Source organism: Microtus pennsylvanicus, chromosome 4 (genome assembly GCF_037038515.1).
Source record: "Microtus pennsylvanicus isolate mMicPen1 chromosome 4, mMicPen1.hap1, whole genome shotgun sequence".
Lineage (NCBI taxonomy): Eukaryota > Metazoa > Chordata > Mammalia > Rodentia > Cricetidae > Microtus > Microtus pennsylvanicus.
Window position 1 is genome coordinate 117,080,116 of NC_134582.1, and position 20,082 is coordinate 117,100,197.

At 42.8% G+C, this 20,082-nt stretch overlaps 1 protein-coding gene across 1 annotated transcript; it reads left to right on the forward strand.

Moving 5' to 3' along the window:
• The first annotated feature begins 544 nt into the window (after positions 1–544).
• On the forward strand, positions 545–19,093 carry Gtpbp4 (GTP binding protein 4). Its single transcript, XM_075970261.1, has 17 exons — positions 545–676; positions 2,477–2,647; positions 4,384–4,487; positions 4,572–4,708; positions 5,444–5,544; positions 6,973–7,065; positions 8,169–8,360; positions 8,818–8,883; positions 10,210–10,299; positions 10,695–10,805; positions 12,148–12,225; positions 12,635–12,686; positions 13,115–13,215; positions 14,305–14,502; positions 16,043–16,108; positions 16,812–16,955; positions 17,964–19,093. Exons 1-17 carry the CDS (start codon positions 629–631, stop codon positions 18,114–18,116), a joined length of 1,905 nt encoding a protein of 634 aa, XP_075826376.1. The 5' UTR covers positions 545–628; the 3' UTR covers positions 18,117–19,093.
• Positions 19,094–20,082: the final 989 nt, after the last annotated feature.

Here is a 20,082-nt window from a genome sequence, read left to right on the forward strand (position 1 = left end):
CTTCACTGGCCCAGGCCTGGTAAAGGCCGCACGTTTGCAAACCGCCGCGAGGCTGCAAGGTCAGGAGAGGGAGCTCGGGCTACCCGGAAGGATATAGTTTCTACCACCAACAGAGGCCCCGTGTCAACATTATTTACTCAAATAAATAACTTCCTACAGACCCAGGAGACAGCACGTGTTGCTGAGGGGCCACTATGTAACGCAGGTGTCCAGCGCCGCGTCCTTCCGCTGCTCTGTCACTCGCCCTGACCGCGGCGTCCCCCGAGGCAGCAAACAGCTTTGGAGCCCCGAAGCCTGCTTTCCAAAGACCTCAGAGGGACCCTGGAGGCCCTCCGTCACCCTGCAAGGATTTAGCTCCCCCGCATTTCTCAAATGCGGCAGACCTCTTCCGCGGTTCACCTGGCCCCGTCCTCTCTTGGCGATGGGCCTCCCAGCCGAGCGGGGGCAGTGTCGGGACGAGGAGGCCGCCTCGGAGGATGCACGCCGCCCCGTGTTCAGGAAGTGACGCCACGTTTGGGCCCGGTAGCTAAACTTCTGTCACTCGTAATATCGGAAGTCCCGCCCACCCCCGACAACGGAAGTCCGGTCCGCTGAGTCTCCACGTTTCCTCGTGCTTTCCACCGCCGGCATGGCGCATTATAACTTCAAGAAGATTACGGTGGTGCCGTCTGCCAAGGTAGGGGTGACAGAGGTCTTCCCGCTTCTCTCCCTCTTCCCTGACAAGTGGCCGGGAACGGTCCAGGCCTGTATCCCCAAGGCTGGGAGAGGCGGACACCGCAGATACACTCGGTCCCAAGTGCCGGTTTCCACTTGCTAGACTTTGTCTTGGAGATCCTCAGAGATGAGGTCCAGTCTCTAAATTCAAATCCCTCTCCTCCTGATCGTTGGTCCCCCAAACCTAGAGTCCCTTCAAGACCCCAGAACCCTTCCAGAGCCTGTGATTCTTACCTGGCCTGCCGATGTGACAAAGTGTCTGGGTGGTGGCCACAGGGAGGGACAAGGCAGGGAGCCTGAGGTGTTAGTGGTGAGCATCGAGCGATCCCTGCTTTAGGATCCTAAGTTAAATGTATCATCATCTTCTTTAAGCAAAACCTCATTCATTGCTGTCACAGTCTACAAGTTTGTAGGCAGTTGTCATTTGTCTTTGGGCTTGGAAAATGCAGGTGGTTTTAAGCATCCCAAGGTAAACGTAGCCAGGCCAAATTTGTGTAACTTAGCAATATACATCCCTTAAAGGGTTAAAGTGTTGACTATTAGCTAGGCGAAAGAAACTACGGGGATACACGTGTTTCTTTGAAAGCTCCGGGCATTGAGTTGCAGGATCAATTCAGAGAAGGAACTGCTGTCGTTGTCATCCCATTTATGGCTGTGTGGGTATTTTCAGTGCCCCCTTTCTGAATGAGCGTGTTTTGAGAAGTTTTGTAATGAACTAGTGTCTTCGTGGTGGTGCATACCTTTAATCCAAGCACTAGGGAAGCAGAGGCAGGTGGATTTTAGGAGACCAAGAAGACAAAAACCATGTTTTTCATTAGTGACATACAGAGTTCTTTTCATTACATGTCTGTTATTTCTCCCTTTCTCTTTCTGGTGTAATCATTCTGCTACACATCTCACTAGTTTTGTTTATTTTTGTTTTTTTGTTTGTTTGTTTTTCGAGACAGGGTTTCGTTGCATCTTTGGATCCTGTCCTGGAACTAGCTCTTGTAGACCAGGCTGGTCTCGAACTCACAGAGATCCGCCTGCCTCTGCCTCCCGAGTGCTGGGATTAAAGGTGTGCGCCACCACCGCCCGACTGTCATTAGTTTTTAATATTCGAAAAGAAACCATATGTTGGGATCACATCTTGTGTTTTAGTTTTCATGATTGCCCCGACCACCTCTCAAGTGTTGAAGGAGTTTGTATACATTTTGTCTCACTTGAAATGGAGGTCATTGGATCAAATGAACTAGCATAGTTGACTGAGTGACAGGTTTTTTTTTAACATTTTAGTACAGCATGTATCGTTGTCACTCTAAATGAGGTGTGTTTCTTGAAAACTAATGAGTTTGTATATGTGTAGATGAATGATGGTAATCCTTTGATGGTTGGAAATACAAATTCAGTCTGAAGAGAACGGGGTACTTCTGTAAACAGTATATGCTAGGTGCTGTCTGCATAGGTATACCTAAGGTAAAATAATATGCTTAAGAATCAGTTTCTGAGGGAATAGATAAATGCATTTATACCCACAGTATGATGGAGATATGTGTGACCTAATGCAATTGGCATTCTGTGTTTGTGAGTTCCAAATCCAGGTTTTCTTAAAGGCCTGAAACTATGAAGATGAGCCAAGTTGTATATAAAACAATTGAGTTAGAAAAAGTAAATTTTGTAGTTTAAAACATGTAGAGCCAGATTAATGTTTTAAGACAGCAATAAGCAAATGCATAGAAAGTACATATTTGAATTGTATATTAATTATTTTCTTTAATCATAGGACTTTATTGACCTGACATTATCCAAGACTCAACGAAAGACTCCAACGGTTATTCATAAGCATTATCAAATTCATCGAATTCGACATTTTTATATGAGAAAAGTCAAATTTACTCAACAGAATTACCATGACAGACTGTCACAGATTTTGACAGATTTCCCCAAATTGGATGTAAGTGACATGTATTGTTATATAAATGTAAGCCTTCAGAGAATCAGTGTTTAGCTAGTTTGATGTATTCATTTGTCAGAGAAGAAATAATTGATTTGTCAGTTACGTGGTAATTCAGGGACAAAGCTAGTTTTGGAATCCAGGTTTTTTGAATCTTTAGTGTTCTTCCCAAACCCCATTCAGTAGTGCCAACGCTGTCTTCCCAGGCGTTCTCTGTAGAGTGTCTGGGCTTCCAGTGTTAGCTTAGTGAAAGCTGCTGGTTGCATATCCTGAAGCCCAGGATTCTTGGCTGGCCTGTGGCTTGTCCAAACTTCACCCTTCCCTGTTCTGAGGCCTCCTTTCCTCTAGGTTCAGCTGAGTTAGTGGCCAGAGGTGCCCCGGTTTGTGAGCTTGTTACTTTGTGGATGATGGTTAGGTCAGCACTGGCAGCCTACTTTGCAGTTGACGGCTGTCACTTGCTTGTTTGGCTCAGAAACGGAAGGGCAGACACTGTTCATTTCTTGGGAAGGGTCAAGTATGGGAAAGAACCTGAGGGTTAGAAAAAAGAATGTAATGATCTAAAGTGACTTGATATTAGGAAATACCCCACTTTAGTAGACAGTGTATTTTAAAGTAGTCAGTTTTTCGTGGTTATTTTTGCATTTCTTTATTAGTTTTTATATATGACAACTGCTTGCCTATTCTCTTACTACTGCCTAGTAACAATCGTACTTACTACCCTGAAATTGTTCTCAGGTGGATAGTTTTCAGAATTGTAAATCACTGAAGACACATGGCAAGCACAGTTCCAAGCAGTAGGGATAGAACAGTAAAAGGCACTCTCCTCAGCTGAGCTTGGTGTCGCAGTAGGGAGAAGATCTTGAGTTCTTCACCAGCCAGGGATGCATAATGCTACCATCAAAAACAAACATAAAATACAGAATAGAGCATTTTTTTTACTTGTTTTTCCTGTGTCTGTATAGTTATAGCCCTGGCTGACCTGGACCTCACTTTGTAGACTAGGCTGGATTTGTGCTTACAGAATCTACTGCTTCTCTCCCTAGTGCTGAGTCTAAAGGCCTGAAATTATTAGTCCTTGGAGATAGAGGTTGGTAGATCTCTTGAGTTTGAGGTCAGTCTGGTCTACATAGTGAATTCCAGGCCGGCCAAAGCTAATAAAGACATTGTCTCAGAACAAGCAAAAATAGAAAATAAAATTAATGGCCCCATTCTAGTGAATGGAGCTCATAAACATAAAAATATATAGCATGTCATATCAAAGAAAGAAAGCTGAACTAGGAAAGAAGGTCTCTGCAGGGAGCCTGAGGGAATTGAAGAGAGTAAATGCTGTAGGCAGAGTGAGCATCAGCTACAAGAAGTGATAATCGGCAGTTGGGAGGTTATTAGTGAACTTGGGTTCATAAAATCGTGGTGCAGCGTGCTCAAGTGGAAAGAAGGTGAGATGCCTCCCGTACTAGCAGTACTAACAGTTCCTTAAGTGTTTGTGTGCTGTCCTGGTAGTTCTGACACTGTCATCGGATGGAGGTTGGGGTGACTACAAGTGATTGCTGCAGCTCCTTCCCTGGGGATTGCTTCTGGTTCCTTAGAGGAGTAATTTGACAGGGTTATTGGCGAGGCGAGAGGTCTGGGGATCAGAGCTGACAGAGGAAAGGGAGATTATTCTCGTGTTTGTTGCATAAGGCTAAGAAACTATTGCACCACAGTGACGTTTTGTATATTTCACTTTTTCATTATAGGATATCCATCCATTTTACGCTGACTTGATGAATATCCTCTATGACAAGGATCATTACAAGTTGGCTCTAGGTCAAATAAATATTGCCAAAAATTTGGTGGACAAGTAAGGTATTTTCTTACTAAAGTATCTTGTAAGTTATTATCAAAAAATAACAAAAAAGCCTTAGATATTTTCTCTTTTTCGAAGTGTTGCCAAAGATTATGTGCGGCTTATGAAATATGGTGATTCTCTGTACCGCTGCAAGCAGCTGAAGCGCGCTGCCCTTGGGCGCATGTGTACTATTATCAAGAGACAGAGGCAGAGTTTGGAGTATTTGGAACAAGGTACTTGCTACACATAAGCAGAAGTGGGGTTTGTTATGTTCTTTTATGTTTGGGACTTATTTTAATTTTAATATTTTTGGAGATTTGTGAAATGCATGTTTTTAGTATTTAGCAAGTAAAACATACACCTAAAAACACTTTATTTAATAGGATAATTTCTGAGTTAGAGCTTGAAATCGAACCTTGTGCAACACCCCTAGCCCTACAATCTTTCTGATTGGCATTGTTCTCTTTCCCTGAAATGGTTCCTCAAGGTTCTTTGAAAGTGTTTCCTGCAGATCTGTGGGATTCTCATGATAGGCCAGTGGGTGCCATGCTAGAGCCTTGCTGGTGTTACAGGTGAGGTAACTGAGCTGAAATAGTTCCCGTTCAGCATGCATGCATCAGAGCATGCTGTAGACCAAGTACCAGTAACCATCTTCCCAACATGGCTCTTAGTCTCACTTCGGACTAAAGCAACCAAAATCACAGATTGGTAGATTAAGCACTTGATTCGTGGTGTAGCCATATTTGGAAAATACTCTTTGTGTGTACGTGCATATGCTGTTAGCTTCTACAGGTATTCCTTACCAGCCTCACTTTCTCCGCCAGTTTTGCAATTATAAAAGTGTAATCCCAGCTACCCAGAAGGCTGAGGGAGGAGTGCAGGTAATTATGAGCCTGGAGTATGACTAAGTAGAAATAAAATTTCAAGTCAATCTTAAATTCTAAATTTCTAACTTAAATTCTTTATAGTACGTCAACATTTATCCCGCTTGCCAACCATTGATCCAAATACAAGGACTTTGCTTTTGTGTGGGTATCCAAATGTTGGGAAATCCAGCTTCATCAATAAGGTAGGTGTGTTTTTATTATAAAGCATCTGTCTGATTAACTTAGGTCAAAGTACTGCTTCATTCCCTTTGTTGGATTTAGGATGGGCTTGGGAATATTCTAACTAGTCATTAGTAAATGACTTCTCTAGGTCCTGATGTATAAGCACATCTGAGTTCCTTTCAGGAGGCTTAACTCATTGTTTGAACCTAGATTTATGTAGTGATTGCCTGGACCATTCATTTTGATTCTTGTGTGCCCTGCAATTTCTCAGGAGTATGAGACATCTCAGTTAAGTTTTTTTAACTGAGAGGTTTTCATGACAGCTTTGTGTCAGCTCAGTCTGGGAATACTCTTAGGCTTAGTAGCACTCACTGGGCTAGTTTCCCAGCCTGAAGCTACTTAGGTGATTTGTTACCTTGGTGATTGTGTCAGCTTTCGTGTGAACTGCGTCCACTGTAATAGAGGTTTTCTGAGTCTCTCCTACTATTCTTTTTCTTTCTGAGACTGGGTCAAGTTATATAGTCCAGGCTGACCTTGAACCTGCTGTCTTGCCTCTGTCTCCAGAATGCAGGGATTATCAGGTATGGATGGGCTCCATGCCTGGCCTGTGTCCCTCTTTACCTGAGTAGAATTATTAAGCTCTCGTGTGACATTTAAGAACAAGTGATTTGCTGTTTCTGGACATATTAAGGCTCACTCAGTGCCGAAACGATTTTGCTTTGAAGCTGTTTGTGTGTGAGTGTGTGTGTGATGGTCAGAGAACAGCTTGGTTCTTTCCTTCTGTGTGGGTCCTGGAAATTGAACTTGGGTCATCTGGCTTGGTGGCAGGCACCTTTATCTACTGAGCCACCTTGCCGGCCCAGAAAGTTTTATTTTTACCCACAAGTTGTCCTGACTTGGTAGCACACAATGCTCTCGGGGGTTCTAATGGAACTTTCTAATACTAGTCGGCCTTCTCTAAATCTGCTATGACTGTTTTGTGCTCTGGGGGTTGATACAGTGGCCTCTGGCCACATCTGGCTTTTTGACATGTAGTTTAAACTAATTCAGTTTCTGACTGATATGAGCTGCATATTGAGCCTTGGAGAATAGAGTGGCTGGTGGACCCTGGTGTAAGGGAAGAGGAGCAAGGCATTTGCCAAAATGATACTTTCTGTCCTGTACTACTGGGGTTTTATTTTCTACCAAAAAGATTGTGTGTGTGTATTTTGAACTCGGGACCTCACTATACCCAGCCTTTCAATTTTGAGACCATCTTTCCCAGTTGCCCAGATTGATTCTCAGCCTGTTATTTTCCTGTATCGGTAGCCTATGTGGCTGAAAATTGAGCAGTGTTTGGTTTAGCTAAAATTAGTCTTGATAAAGTGTGGGTGCCATGCTTAGATTGTTTGGGGGAGATTGTGATATGGACTTGTGACTGTGAAAGCATCCTTTTTGTCATCTTCTAGGTGACAAGAGCAGATGTAGATGTTCAGCCCTATGCATTCACCACCAAATCTCTGTTTGTTGGGCACATGGACTATAAGTATCTGCGCTGGCAGGTGAGTCTCGTCTGCAAACATAGAACAAACATCCTGGGTTTTGATGATATCTAAGGAGCTGTATATATGTCCATCCCATAGTGCACTTAGTATACAGCCAGTGGTGAGCAGCGTCCTTTAGCGACAATTCTGAGGTGGGAGATTGTTTCTCTGGTTTTACCAAGAACTTGAGACTCTCTGTCATGAAAAGAGAACCAGCCCGAACTTTGGAGGTGTGTAATGACTGACGTAACCAAGAGGAAGCTGGCAGCTGCCGTATAGATTTCTGCTTTACTTCCCCAGGGGTGATTTCATTTCCTTAATAATGCCTCTAATGAATAAAATATTCTCTGTTATTTTAAGATATGTCATTAGAAATGGCATTTACTATTGAAAAACATGAAATAGTCTAGTTTACAACCAAATCTAATTTATAAATGATGAAGAAGCCAAATCTTAGAAGTTGGGAGAGTTATCGTTTTTTAGTTTTTCTGGATTTTGATAGCTGTATGAAAAAAGACTCATTTCTCCCAAAGCCAGTATCTTTTTAATGGGCTCTGCAGGTTTCTTTAGATACCTGTGTCTGTTCTTTTGAGACAGGGTCTCACTAGCCAGGCTGGCTTTAAGCTCACCGTGTAGGTCATTTAGCCTTAAACACATGGCATCCTATTTTTGCTTCCTTGGTGCTAGGCTTACAGGTATGAGTCACTATACTAGGCTCCTGGATTTTGTTTCCGCTTTTTTTTTAATATTTATTTATTTATTATGTATACAATATTCTATCTGTGTGTATGACTGCAGGCCAGAAGAGGGCACCAGATCCCATTACAGATGGTTGTGAGCCACCATGTGGTTGCTGGGAATTGAACTCAGGACCTTTGGAAGAGCAGGCAATGCTCTTAACCTCTGAGCCATCTCTCCAGCCCCTTGTTTCCGCATTTATAGAATTATGTACTCTTTTCTCATTCTTTTGTTTATTTCATCATTGTCAGATTCTGGTGTCATATTTTACTTACTAGTTTTGCTAGAACTGGTTTGGATATAAGAGAATGACTCTGGGACACCCCCCCCCCCCCAGACATTTTTGAGTGAGTGTACTTTAAATGATGAAGTCTGGTTGTTAGGTCGTAGATACCCCAGGGATTTTGGATCATCCTTTGGAGGATCGGAATACCATTGAAATGCAGGCTATCACAGCCCTGGCCCATCTCCGAGCTGCAGTTTTGTATGTGATGGATTTGTCCGAGCAGTGTGGACATGGGTTGAAGGAGCAACTAGAACTCTTCCAGAATATCAGGCCTCTTTTTATCAACAAGGTAAGTGTGGTAACTAATACTTTAATTTACACACTGGTACCTCTTACTCGTAAGTAATGGGTTCTAAGAAGACCACTGTGGACATCTGAAATGATAGATGATACCGAATGAATGTTCTATGTCACTTTACCACATGCAGTATTGTGACAGTTGATGTGGTAACTGACATAAGCCCAGTGGCTGGTTGCCTGGTAGCATGCAGAGTGAATGCACCAGACAAAAGGATGCTTTGTGTCCTGGGTGGAATGTGGCACTAAGACAGGAGGTTTCATTGCACTGCTTCGGATGGGTCGCAGTTTAAATTTATATGTAGTTTATCTGTAGAACTTTCCACTTTCTATATTCCACTAGTAGTTGGTCTCAGCTTGGGTAAATGAAGTTGCAGAAAGCAAAGGCATGGAGAAGGAGGGGCTAAATCTTTAGTATGAAAGTAATAATTTCTTTTCTTCCTTGCTAGCCTCTTATTATTGTGGCAAACAAATGTGACGTGAAGAGAATAGCCGAGCTTTCTGAAGAAGATCAGGTAAACCACTTGGCATATTAATATATATGTACACTTTTTAAAGACCAATCTTGAATCCTCAGATGTTCATTTAGGAGGAATTTTAGTGCTTCTAGTTATCACATGTGTGGAGAGGCTCACCACACCAGGTCATTGGTTGCTAAATGACAGAATTAGTGCTGAGACTCTGGCTTTCTCTGAAACCATGCTTTAGTCCCTTGATAATAGAAGTTGACCTTGTTCATGGGAAGGTTTAATGACTATTGAGAGTTGGTTACCTGCCTCTGAACTAGGGAGTGTTTGTAGGTATAAACATGACGTTTGATGGAAAACATACCAAGTCCCTTCTCTATAGTCTTAGTGAGCCATAAAATGATAGATAAATAACCAATTTTTATATTTTCTAAGGCGTTCTCTTGGACAGTTTTTGGCAGAAACTTTAAGAAATAGCACTGAGCCGGGCGGTGGTGGCGCACTTGGGAGGCAGAGGCAGGCGGATCTCTGTGAGTTCGAGACCAGTCTGGTCTACAAGAGCTAGTTCCAGGACAGGCTCCGAAACCACAGAGAAACCCTGTCTCGAAAAACCAAAAAAAAAAAAAAGAAGAAGAAGAAGAAGAATAGAAATAGCACTAAAAACATCTTTTGGAAAACTTTATCTTTTCTACATATAGAGATTATACATTAGTTCTGGCAAATGGAGACTGGGGCAGAGCCACCTTTTATTACATACTGTACTCTAGGCAGTCTGGGCTACAAATCAAGCCTCTGCCTTTTTAAAACACAACAAAATTTCGTCTTTCTGGTGTCTGTCCCCCTCCCCCCCCAGACAGGGTTTCTCTGTAGCTTTGGAGCCTGTCCTAGAACTAGCTCTGTAGACCAGGTTGACCTCGAACTCACAGAGATCCACCTGCCACTGCCTCCTGAGTGCTGGGATTAAATGCGTGCACCACCACCGCCCGGCTTGGTGTTTCTGTTTCTTGCATTTTTTTTTCCTCCTGAAAATTATACCTCTCAGGGCAGGGGATATACGTCAGTGGTAGCCCGCAGCTGAGTTCAGTCTTTTGTACTAGGAGTGGATGGGAGGAACGAGCTTACAGAGTATTCTGTAAAACTTCAGGTTTATGTAGCTTTGATCCTGTAGGAGCTTATCTATCTATTTATTTTTAGTTGTAGAAGAATATTGGAAAAATTAGCTTACAGCTGTTTGTTCTTCAGAAATTAGAAAGGAACCACGGCTGTTGAACAAATATGTTTGCAAATACAATTCCATTTGTGAAACAGTGCAGTTTCTCTGGGAAACTGGAGGACAACAGTGCATGGGTCACTTCTTTTCTTTCCCATTCCCAGAAAATATTTATGGACTTGCAGACTGAAGGATTCCCTGTCATTGAGACCAGTACCCTGACTGAGGAAGGTGTCATCCAGGTTAAAACAGAGGTTGGTGCTTTTGTTTTGGAAAAGTCAGTATAGTGGGAAACTGTTTTCTTTTTAAGAATTACACCCTGAAAAGAATTTTGGTGGGTTTTTTTGTTTTGTTTTGTTTCCATTTTCGTTGAATAGCATTATTTGTTCAAATTACTAGAGATCTATGAGGGTACATTTTATTTTTGTGAGGAACAGTTGGGTAAGGACACTGAGCTGCTTCGGGATTCAGTCTTGGGTTGGCCTTCAGCCCAGAAAGAGTTGGCGTCTTTCTTACCAGAAAGTAGTCTGCCCTCCTTAGGTACCTGCTGAAGGACAGTATGGCTGGCACACACGATTCTTTCTTATAATGTGTTACGGGCTGGTGTAGAATGGGTTTGTGACTCTGCCTTGCTTTTGCTCTTCCTTAGGCTTGTGATAGGCTTTTGGCTCATCGAGTAGAAACGAAAATGAAAGGAAATAAAGTGAATGAGGTTCTGAATAGATTGCATTTAGCTCTGCCAAATAAGAGAGATGATAAGGTAAGGTGGCCCTTTGCAGGGCTTTTGCGGTTCAGTGGCTGTGTTGCTGTACTTGGTCAGTGGGTTCCACATGTCTTTTCCTGGGGTTGCAGATTGTTAAACGTGGATACAAGTGGACTTCACATAGAGATATCAGTTTCTCACTGCTGGCAAAGTCACATGTTCATGAAGGAAAGAGCCAAAGTAATGAAGAGCTCTGTGTACCCTGCTTCTTCCTGTCAGACGCTGTTGCTAGTAACTGCTCACCCTCCCCCCCCTTAAATTGAGCCATTGGAGGCCGGGCAGTGGTAGCGCACGCCTTTAATCCCAGCACTCGGGAGGCAGAGGCAGGCGGATCTCTGTGAGTTGGAGACTAGCCTGGTCTACAGGAGCTAGTTCCAGGACAGGCTCCAAAGCCACAGAGAAACCCTGTCTCGAAAAAAAAAAAAAATTGAGCCAATGGAAGTATATTTTTTGCATTTTTATTTTATTGACATTACAAGTAGTATACATCTTTATACACATATGTTGCTACAAATAAATCTATTTTAGGATATAAGTTTCTAAAGTTTTTTTTAAATCTTTGTCACTTTTTTATGGTTTTATTTTATGGTTATGTGTATGAGTGTCTTTCCTGCTTTGTAAGTATGTATACCGTATGTCCTGGTGTCTGTGGATCCCTTGGAACTGTCTGTCACATGAGTGTTGGGAACTGAACTCAGGTCTGTGGGAGCAACAAGTGTTCTTAACTGCTGAGCCATCTCCCCAGTGCCCTCCCCCCCTTTTTGTAAACATATCAAAAAAGCTACACATTTTACTTCTTTCATAGTTGTTGGGTTTTGAGTTCTACAGAGAACAGGCTATGTTCATTCCTAAAATACTTTAAAGTACCATTTTCCTCTATATTTTACATGGTTTTGTTTTTTGCTTTGATTCCTCTTTTGGATCGAAGATTTGTATGTGCTGAATTTATTTTTTTGTGAGGGAGGTTTACACTTGTGGGCCTGGTTTCATGTGGAAGTCATTGGACTGAGCTAATCAGTGAATTTAATGCCATTGAATTCTAAACATACTTGGGTTTGTGTCTGTTTCTTGTTCATTGATCTATTCTTCTGTCTTATATAATTTTCTGGATACTTTTTAGTTTTGACAAATGAACTATGGAATCAGTTTTGAGGGTCTCCTTGTCTCCGTTCAGGCCCATTCTGTCCCTGAAACTCACTCCGAGAATGTATTTTGTTTTAGTTGTTTTGGTGGTTTTGTGTTTTCCTAGTAGACTGCCTTTGTTTTGAATTTTGGTTTCTCTTAAGTTTCTGTCATATTCTGGAAGGCATTTCACTTACTATCAATAATGTGTTCTTAGGAGAGACCTCCTTTCATCCCAGAAGGAGTGGTGGCTCGAAGGAAAAGAATGGAGATTGCAGAGCCCAGGAAGAAGAGGGTGAGTTACTGTAACTCTTTGTCTGGGTTTTTATAGCGTGTGACAGAAGACTTGCCTGTGTAGCAGAGAAAGCAGCATTTGGTGTTGGGTACTGTGTAACAGAGGCTAAGGGCTTTAGTCACATGAAGAAGGCTTGATGCAGTAGACTCAGGGTTTGGTCCTGTAAGGTTCAAGGACAGAGTGGCGAATCCTTAGCACTCATTAATGTCATAAAGCTCCTCAGCCGATGTCATCACAGTGAACAAAGTACATAGGACACATATGCACTTATGTCCACAGGAGGACAAAAGCAGCCTTCCTTTTTGACGTAGATACAGAAGGGGCCACAGGCTGTTTATTGGCAAGGAGGTATAACAAAATATTTAGGGGCATACAAACTAAAATAAACTTTGGGGGGTTTTCTTTGCAGGAACGTGATCTTGAGCTGGAAATGGGAGATGATTATATTTTGGATCTTCAGAGTAAGTAAGGTGTTTTGAAATGCCAGTTGTATGAAAAGTGTTTTAGAAAAATGGAGTTCAGAAATGAAAGTCTTGCAGTGAATTTGTTGGTTTATAAGTTATTATTTATTTTTGGGTTTTTTGAGGCAGGGTTTCTCTGTAGTTTTAATTTTTGAAGATTAGAAGTTATAGATTTACAGAGCTGTGTAAAACGCCTTCCATACTATTTTCTGTTGTTTCATATGGTGGGATTATTTTTGTAGTTGAAGGTAGGACATGCATGTCAGTGTTGATCTTGTTAGTAGTAACTGTAAGGCAGTGTTGGACACAGTTCTTCTGTTTACCCTGTAAAGTGTTTTTTCTTGGCGTCTAGAGTATTCCTTGTGGGGGCATAGTACTTGAAGATGCTAGAAACTGCTGTAAACATAACTTTTTTTTTTCAACGTTAGAATACTGGGACTTAATGAATTCATCTGAGAAATATGATAAGATACCGGAGATCTGGGAAGGCCATAACGTTGCTGATTATATCGATCCTGCGATCATGAAGGTCTGCTTCACATTTTTTTTACACCCACACCCCACATGACTAGAAGGTTCAAACACAGCTTCAATTTTACCCTTTGTCTTCTTTTTGTTTTGTGCCCTGGGGCATTCTTCCACCCTGTTTCTGATTACTTGGAGACATCACTCTTCCATTTAGTTGGAGACATCACTCTTCCATTTAGATGACGCTGTTCTTCCTTTGCCCTGTGTAATCTTGGTGATGCCAGGCCTTTCACACTAGCTTGTGATGGGCTGCGTCATTTTGGCTTGGATTGGTCCTGTAGAGCCGAGATGCTGTCACTGGCTCAGCCTTCTCTGTGTAACTGTTGTAGACATTTTCTGAGTATTCTCAGACCTCCTCCTGCTGGTTCCTTTTGCTAGTCCAGCATTTGACCTTGCTTTCCCAAGAAAATATAGTCCCTGGGTATGAACTCTCATTTCCAGATTCTTTTCCCTGCCCCCGTTATGTGTAGGATCTGAAAGAGGGGTTTGCCTGCCTTCAGTGGGTCCTGCCTTTTCTTGGGCGCATTCTCCCCAGAGAGTTGTCCCATCGCTGAGCTTCCTACCTTGGTACCTATCCCTTACTTGCTTTTTCACTGCATGTCAGTGTTTACACATGATCTTATCATTGATTAGTTGATTGATTGTATGTGTGTGCTTGTTGCTGGGGGTCAGCCCAGGGTCTTGTGCTTCTTAGGCCAGGGCTCTGCCACATAGCTACATCCCCAGCTCCACATATGTATTTACAATTTCATTTTGTCTTTTGTAAATGACATGGCTATGCTCAACACACCATTTGAGAGGATGAATGCAAGGTTGTACAAATTTATTTTGTGAATCTGCTGGGGATGCTGAGGAATGAGGGACTGGGTCACTGCATTTTATCTTTAAAGATGAAACAGAATTGGCAGAAAATAGGGCATGCAGTGTTCATGCGGTCTCTGTGGCCTTCATATTTCCCTTTTCCTGTGAGATTGGCTGTGTACAAGTGGGGCCCAGGCACGATTCCTATAAATATGTTGCTACACTTAATTTTTTGCAAGTTTTTCTTTGTTAATTTTATGTTTTTTTGTTGTTTTTCTTTTTTTTAAAGAAATTGGAAGAGTTAGAAAAGGAAGAAGAGCTAAGAACAGCTGCTGGGGAGTATGACAGTGACTCTGAAAGTGAAGATGAGGAAATGGTGGAAATCCGACAGCTGGCAAAACAAATTAGAGAGAAAAAGAAGTTGAAAATTCTACAGTCCAAAGAAAAGAATACACAGGGACCCAGGATGCCCCGAACTGCTAAGAAGGTGAGTCTTGGTTTTGTTTTGTCCATTTTATCTAACAACCACAGTTCCCCCTCCCTCCTGTCCTACTACCCCATCTCCTTAGAAACAGCCTGGCACATCAAGTTGAGGCAGGACTATGCCCCTCCTCCCCGCTACAAAGCAGAGCAAGGTATCCCACCATAGGGAATGGGCTCCAAAAAGCTAGTTCATGCACTGCCAGGATTCCCACAAGCCACACAGCTGCCACCCACATGCAGGGGACCTAGTTTGGTCCCATGCAGATTTCCCAGCTGTCCATCCAGAGTCTATGAGCCCCCACTAGTTCGAATCGGCTGTCTCTGGAAGTTTCTCTGTCGTTATCTTGATCCCATTGTTCATATTATCCCTCCTCCCTCTATTTGACTACCTACTCCTGCCGCTCGGCCGCAGTACTTGGCTGTAGATCTCTACATCTGCTTCCATCACTAGAAGGGCAGTTTTGAGCATTGCAAAGGCAGGACTGAGCTCTCAGGCTGGATCCTGTGTAAACCACCACTAGAGACAGGCTTCCACCATTTGGGGATGTCGGGTGGCATACTTTGAGGACTGAGGTATACTGACTTACAATATTCTTTGCTTTGAACTGTGATATTCTGACTGTTGCATCTTTTCTCCATGAACTGCATGCAACTCCAGGTTAATTGTTACAAACTGAATCATTGCTGCAGTTATGCAAGTTAAAACTAAACTTGTTGAAGTTTGAGGATATTAGTTATCCATTACCCCCCTCACCTCTCACCCCAGGGTTTCTTTGTATAGTCCTAGTTGTCCTGGAACTTCATTTGTAGACCAGGGTAGCTTTGAACTCACAGAGATCTACCTGCCTCTGACACCCAAGTGTTGGGATTAAAGGCAAGTGCCACCGCTCCCAGCTTAATTTCTAAATAGGGTTTCATGTTGTCCAGGCTTACCTTGAACTTGTTATGTAGCCAAGGAACTCCTGATTCCTCGTCCATAAGTGCCAGGATTATAACTGTGTGCCACCAGTTATATATTTATATATATTATTTAATTTCTCTATTGATTAAGATTCCTAAATCCACAAAGCAGTTCATCAGTCCCTGATACTGGTGAGGATAGGGAGAGCTACTCTGTAGGTGTGAGTGGATCAGAAGATGTCAAAATTCTTTCCGCGTCTTGGCTTCCTATTGGAACGTCATTGTCTCCTACTTCTGCTTTTGTTTGGATGAAAGACCCATATTACATGACAACCCCTGTGACTGTAGCCTTCCTGAAAGTTGGAGTAAGGGAATGAGCGGCAGGTTCCCAAAGGAGAAAAGGTTCTGGGAAGGAGGGGACAGAATGGTATTTGGCACTGTAGATGCCACAGTGGACATTCCTGGTTTTAAAACCCTTTTCATGTGGTTGAGTCACTGTTGATACTGCAGGCAGACATGTTTGTTTGGTTGTCTCTGAGGAGAGATCTGATTCTCTGAGTCCATCTTACCTCAACTTCAGTACCTTCTCTATCCAGTACAGCCAGACATTTTACCACTAACAGGTTATCATCCCCTCACTTTAGGTTCAGCGAGCAGACTTGGAGAACGAGATGCGAAGTCTTGGTGTTGACATGGATGATAAAGACAATGTAAGTCCGTGGAGGGGCAGCGTGGTTTTAGATATGATTTGTGCTTTTGTTGTTTTGACACATTATCTTGCTATGTAGCCCAACCTAGCTTCAAATTCAGTATTTCCCTGCCTCTAGTTCTCCAGGGCTGGTAGTCAGGCATGTGCTACCACACCCTGCATATAGTCACGGCTGCTTAATGATGTGGATGTGTTCTGAGAAGTCTGCCACTAGGTGATTTTTATTAGGTGAATATCATAGCATGCACATGATGTACTTGGACTTAGCTGGTGAATATGTCTACTACCTAGACTATTGGGGTGAGGGGAGGGAGGGCGTTAGAAACCTTGACGTACACTTTGTAAATTGTGGAACCAAAGCAGTGTCACTACCTTACACGATTGACATTAACACACATTGAATCCCCTGCTCATCCTCAGGTGGAAGGTGTAAGAGCCATGGCTCAGAAGCACCATCTGATTTACCAAGAGCATGAGTGCTAAGCTGGACATTCCTGAAACCTCCCCGGGAGGGACAATAGCAGTGTGGCATTGCCTTTGGCCCTTACCCCTTAGCTCCAAACCAGACCCTGTGCCAGTACATCCCTCAATAAACATTCCGCATTCTTTCCCTAGCTCGATAATGGTTCTTAAAACCTTAACCATCTTCCCTTCTTGTTGGAGTAATTTTGGTTGTTACCGAGTTTGCTGTTTGTGTGTTTCAGGCCCACTATGCAGTCCAGGCAAGAAGATCTCGGAGTGTCACTAGGAAAAGAAAACGGGAAGAGTCTGTTCCACCTTCTTCTGTAGCCCGGAGTCGGAGTTGCTCTCGAACTCCACGTGACGTTTCTGGTCTTCGGGATGTCAAGGTTAGTTTCTTTGATGTGGGACAGAAGAAGGTGAGAGCCTGCAGGTATTTATTGTACAAAGCCTGTAGCAAACACTGGCAGTTGTTTGGAGGAGCAGGGTTGTGGCTTAGATCTTAGCTCTTCTTTCCATCCTCCTGGTTGCTGGAGTCCTTTGGAGAGGAACTTAGGCCAGGGAGCCCTTGGATCCTGGCCATCCATTCTGGAATCCTTACTCTGGAGAATGGACAGAAACAGGATAAAGAATGAACAGTCTGAGCTTAGGTCCCAGCTGTTTGGAAAACACTAGGATGTGGCCCCTGAGGGAGAGTCCCCCATTTCCCCTGTGAGGAAGTGGTCCTGGGGAAACTTGGTTCCTTAACCGGTGATCCTGTGTGTCCTTACAATACTAGAATATTTCCCCTCAAGGTGGCAGCCTGGGTCAATATGATATTGGTGTTTAAGATTTTACTGAAATTTCTTTTTGAGGAAAAACAGTTTTATTTCAAATTTTAGTATTTTGCAAATTCACATGTAAGAGAAAACCTATTAAATTGGCAGACTGTCTACTTAATGAAAGGCTAAATTTTTGTCACATGTCATCTCCATCTGGAAGTCTAGAAGGTGAATGTTGAGTTGAGACAGTGTTTTGCTGTGTTTCCCATGTTGGCTGGGGGCTTGCTATGGAGACCAGACTCACAGTTCTCATTTCCCAGCTTCCATCTTCAGCAGGAATTACAAGTGTGCACTACTCAACCATGGGTTTAATGCTGGCATTGACAGAAGTCAGATGTGACAGGGTGTATTCTCCTGAGTTTCAGTGTTACTCTTAAAGTTTGAGCAGATACTCTAGTCTTCTAAATCTAACAGGCCCCGGTGTATTCAGATAGTCAGTGAGTTTCTGGAAATAGTATGGTGACTGAGACTCAACAGGGTCTTTATAGTTTGTGTCTGTTCCCTTAGAACATTTCTCAGGTAATTGCAATGCAGGATAGAAATGTGGTTTTCATTAATGTGTATTCTCCTGTGTAGATGGTGAAGAAAGCCAAGACTATGATGAAGAATGCCCAGAAGAAGATGAATCGCTTGGGGAAGAAAGGGGAATCAGATAGGCATGTGTTTGATATGAAGCCCAAGCACTTACTCTCCGGGAAGAGGAAAGCTGGCAAAAAGGACAGGAGATAGTGTCCTCTGCAGTTGGTGTGCTTTGGCTGGACTCTTGTTGTTTATTTCTGGGTATGGTAAGGTGTGCCTTATAAAATCTGGAATCACCATCTGTTAACTGAAAGAAACTATGAAAAAGACTTACAAGTGCTTGTTGCTTTGCTGGGAACTGGTAAACCTGATTAGGTGTGCAGTGTATTGGTCACTGCATAATTCAGGTGTCTAAGTATGGAGCATCTACAGGACTAATTTTACAGGAAAGGTTTATGGTAGCTGGGCAGTAGTGGTACGTACACACCTTTAATCTCAGCACTCAAGAGGCAGAGGCAGGTGGATCTCTGAGTTCAAGGCCAGCAAGCTCTACCCATAGAAACCCTTTCTCAAAACAAACAAATAAAAAGGTAAAGATTTATTGGTATAAGTAGGCTGCTTTTGGTGGGGAACAAACTTTGTTTGGTAGTGTAACTTTTGTTAGTATTCAGGTACCTCTATTGCTCTGCTTTTGGGGTCCTGACATGACAGTTTGTGTTCTCAGCTGCAGCCACTGAGAGCATCTCCTGTGTACATTCGCTCTGTTCTCTTTTCAGAGGTGGGTCTTGCCCACTTCTCCACTCTTTCTCTTTCCCCAGCCCCTCTTTTTCTCCTCCACCACTCTTGTTCCCAGGTACCAGTCTCTGCTCCCCTTTTGTCCCCTTTTCTGCCCCTTCTCTTTCCTCTAAAAAAAAAAAAAACTCCCATGTGAACCCCGTTGTGTGGTGTGACTCCTTCCCACCATTTTTTAAATTTTAACGACTTTGTTATCCAGAGTGCCTATTGTTGTGTGAAGAAAGCATCTCCACTGGAAGGTGTAGGCAGAAGGCTACCAGCCTTTCTGAGGAAGCACATTTAGGAGTGTGTGAGAACTGAAATTACTCTCTTAAATTATTTTCTAGACATTCAGCTCAATGTATGATTGTAACTTCCACCATTTTATTAAATAAACTTCCAGAAAAAAAATAGTTTTGATTACATAAGTATTGTTTGGTTTAATTAAAGTTGCTATGATGGCCAAAGAAAAAAGACAAAGAGATAGACTTTGCTTCTTTGTTCTTAGATGAAAAATACTTTTTCAGGGAAACAAATGCTTCGGTTTTTGCAGCAGTTAAATGACATCTTCTTTCATGAACCATTGCTGGATTAAGGAACAGTTCCACTTAAAAGAAAGAAGGGAAACTTAGGAGTGAGCTTAAACAGAAGATTAGTGCCCTGAAAGGTACTAAAACATTAATGAGAAGAATCATAGTGTAGCTGGTACTACATCCCCTGTTCAGACAACAGAAGATAGTCTTCAAGGTGCCTGCTTCCTGTCAGAGCCACAGCTTCCATTCAGACCTTTATCAAAAACCAGTGACATGTAGCATGAATAATAAAAACCCAGAGACAGATATTGGGTTTCAACCTGAAGATCAGGAAAGCAAAGTAGCCAGCCACTGGCTCTTACCTCTTCTTCTGACCGAAATGGCTATCCTGCCTCCACAAATCCTCAGAATGAGACTGAGCTGGGATTAAAAGCATGTACCACCACTGCCTGGTCTCTATGGCTGGTGTGGTTACTGGGATTAGAGGTGTATGCCACTACTGCCTGGTCTGTATGGCTGACCAATGAGGCTGTTTTACACCGTTATCTTCAGGCAAGCTTTATTTAGTAAAATACGAATGAAATATCACTACAAAGGAACATAGCTTACATGGTCTTGGCATTCACAGCTGTCTTGTGTTTTGCATGTTAGGATGGAATGTGTGAGGTAAGTGCTGTCCACACTTCAGGGAAGAAGCTGTTTAGGGAGAATAAAGATTTGCCATCAACCTCAGGATGTCAGAGGCGATGGGCTAGATTCTGGGAATTCCAGCTGGAAAAAGCCACTGAGGCTAAACTTTGCAACTGGACAGGGACATGTCAGAGAAGATTCTAATGTCAGAATCCCTCTACTCCAGCTGAGGCAGTTTT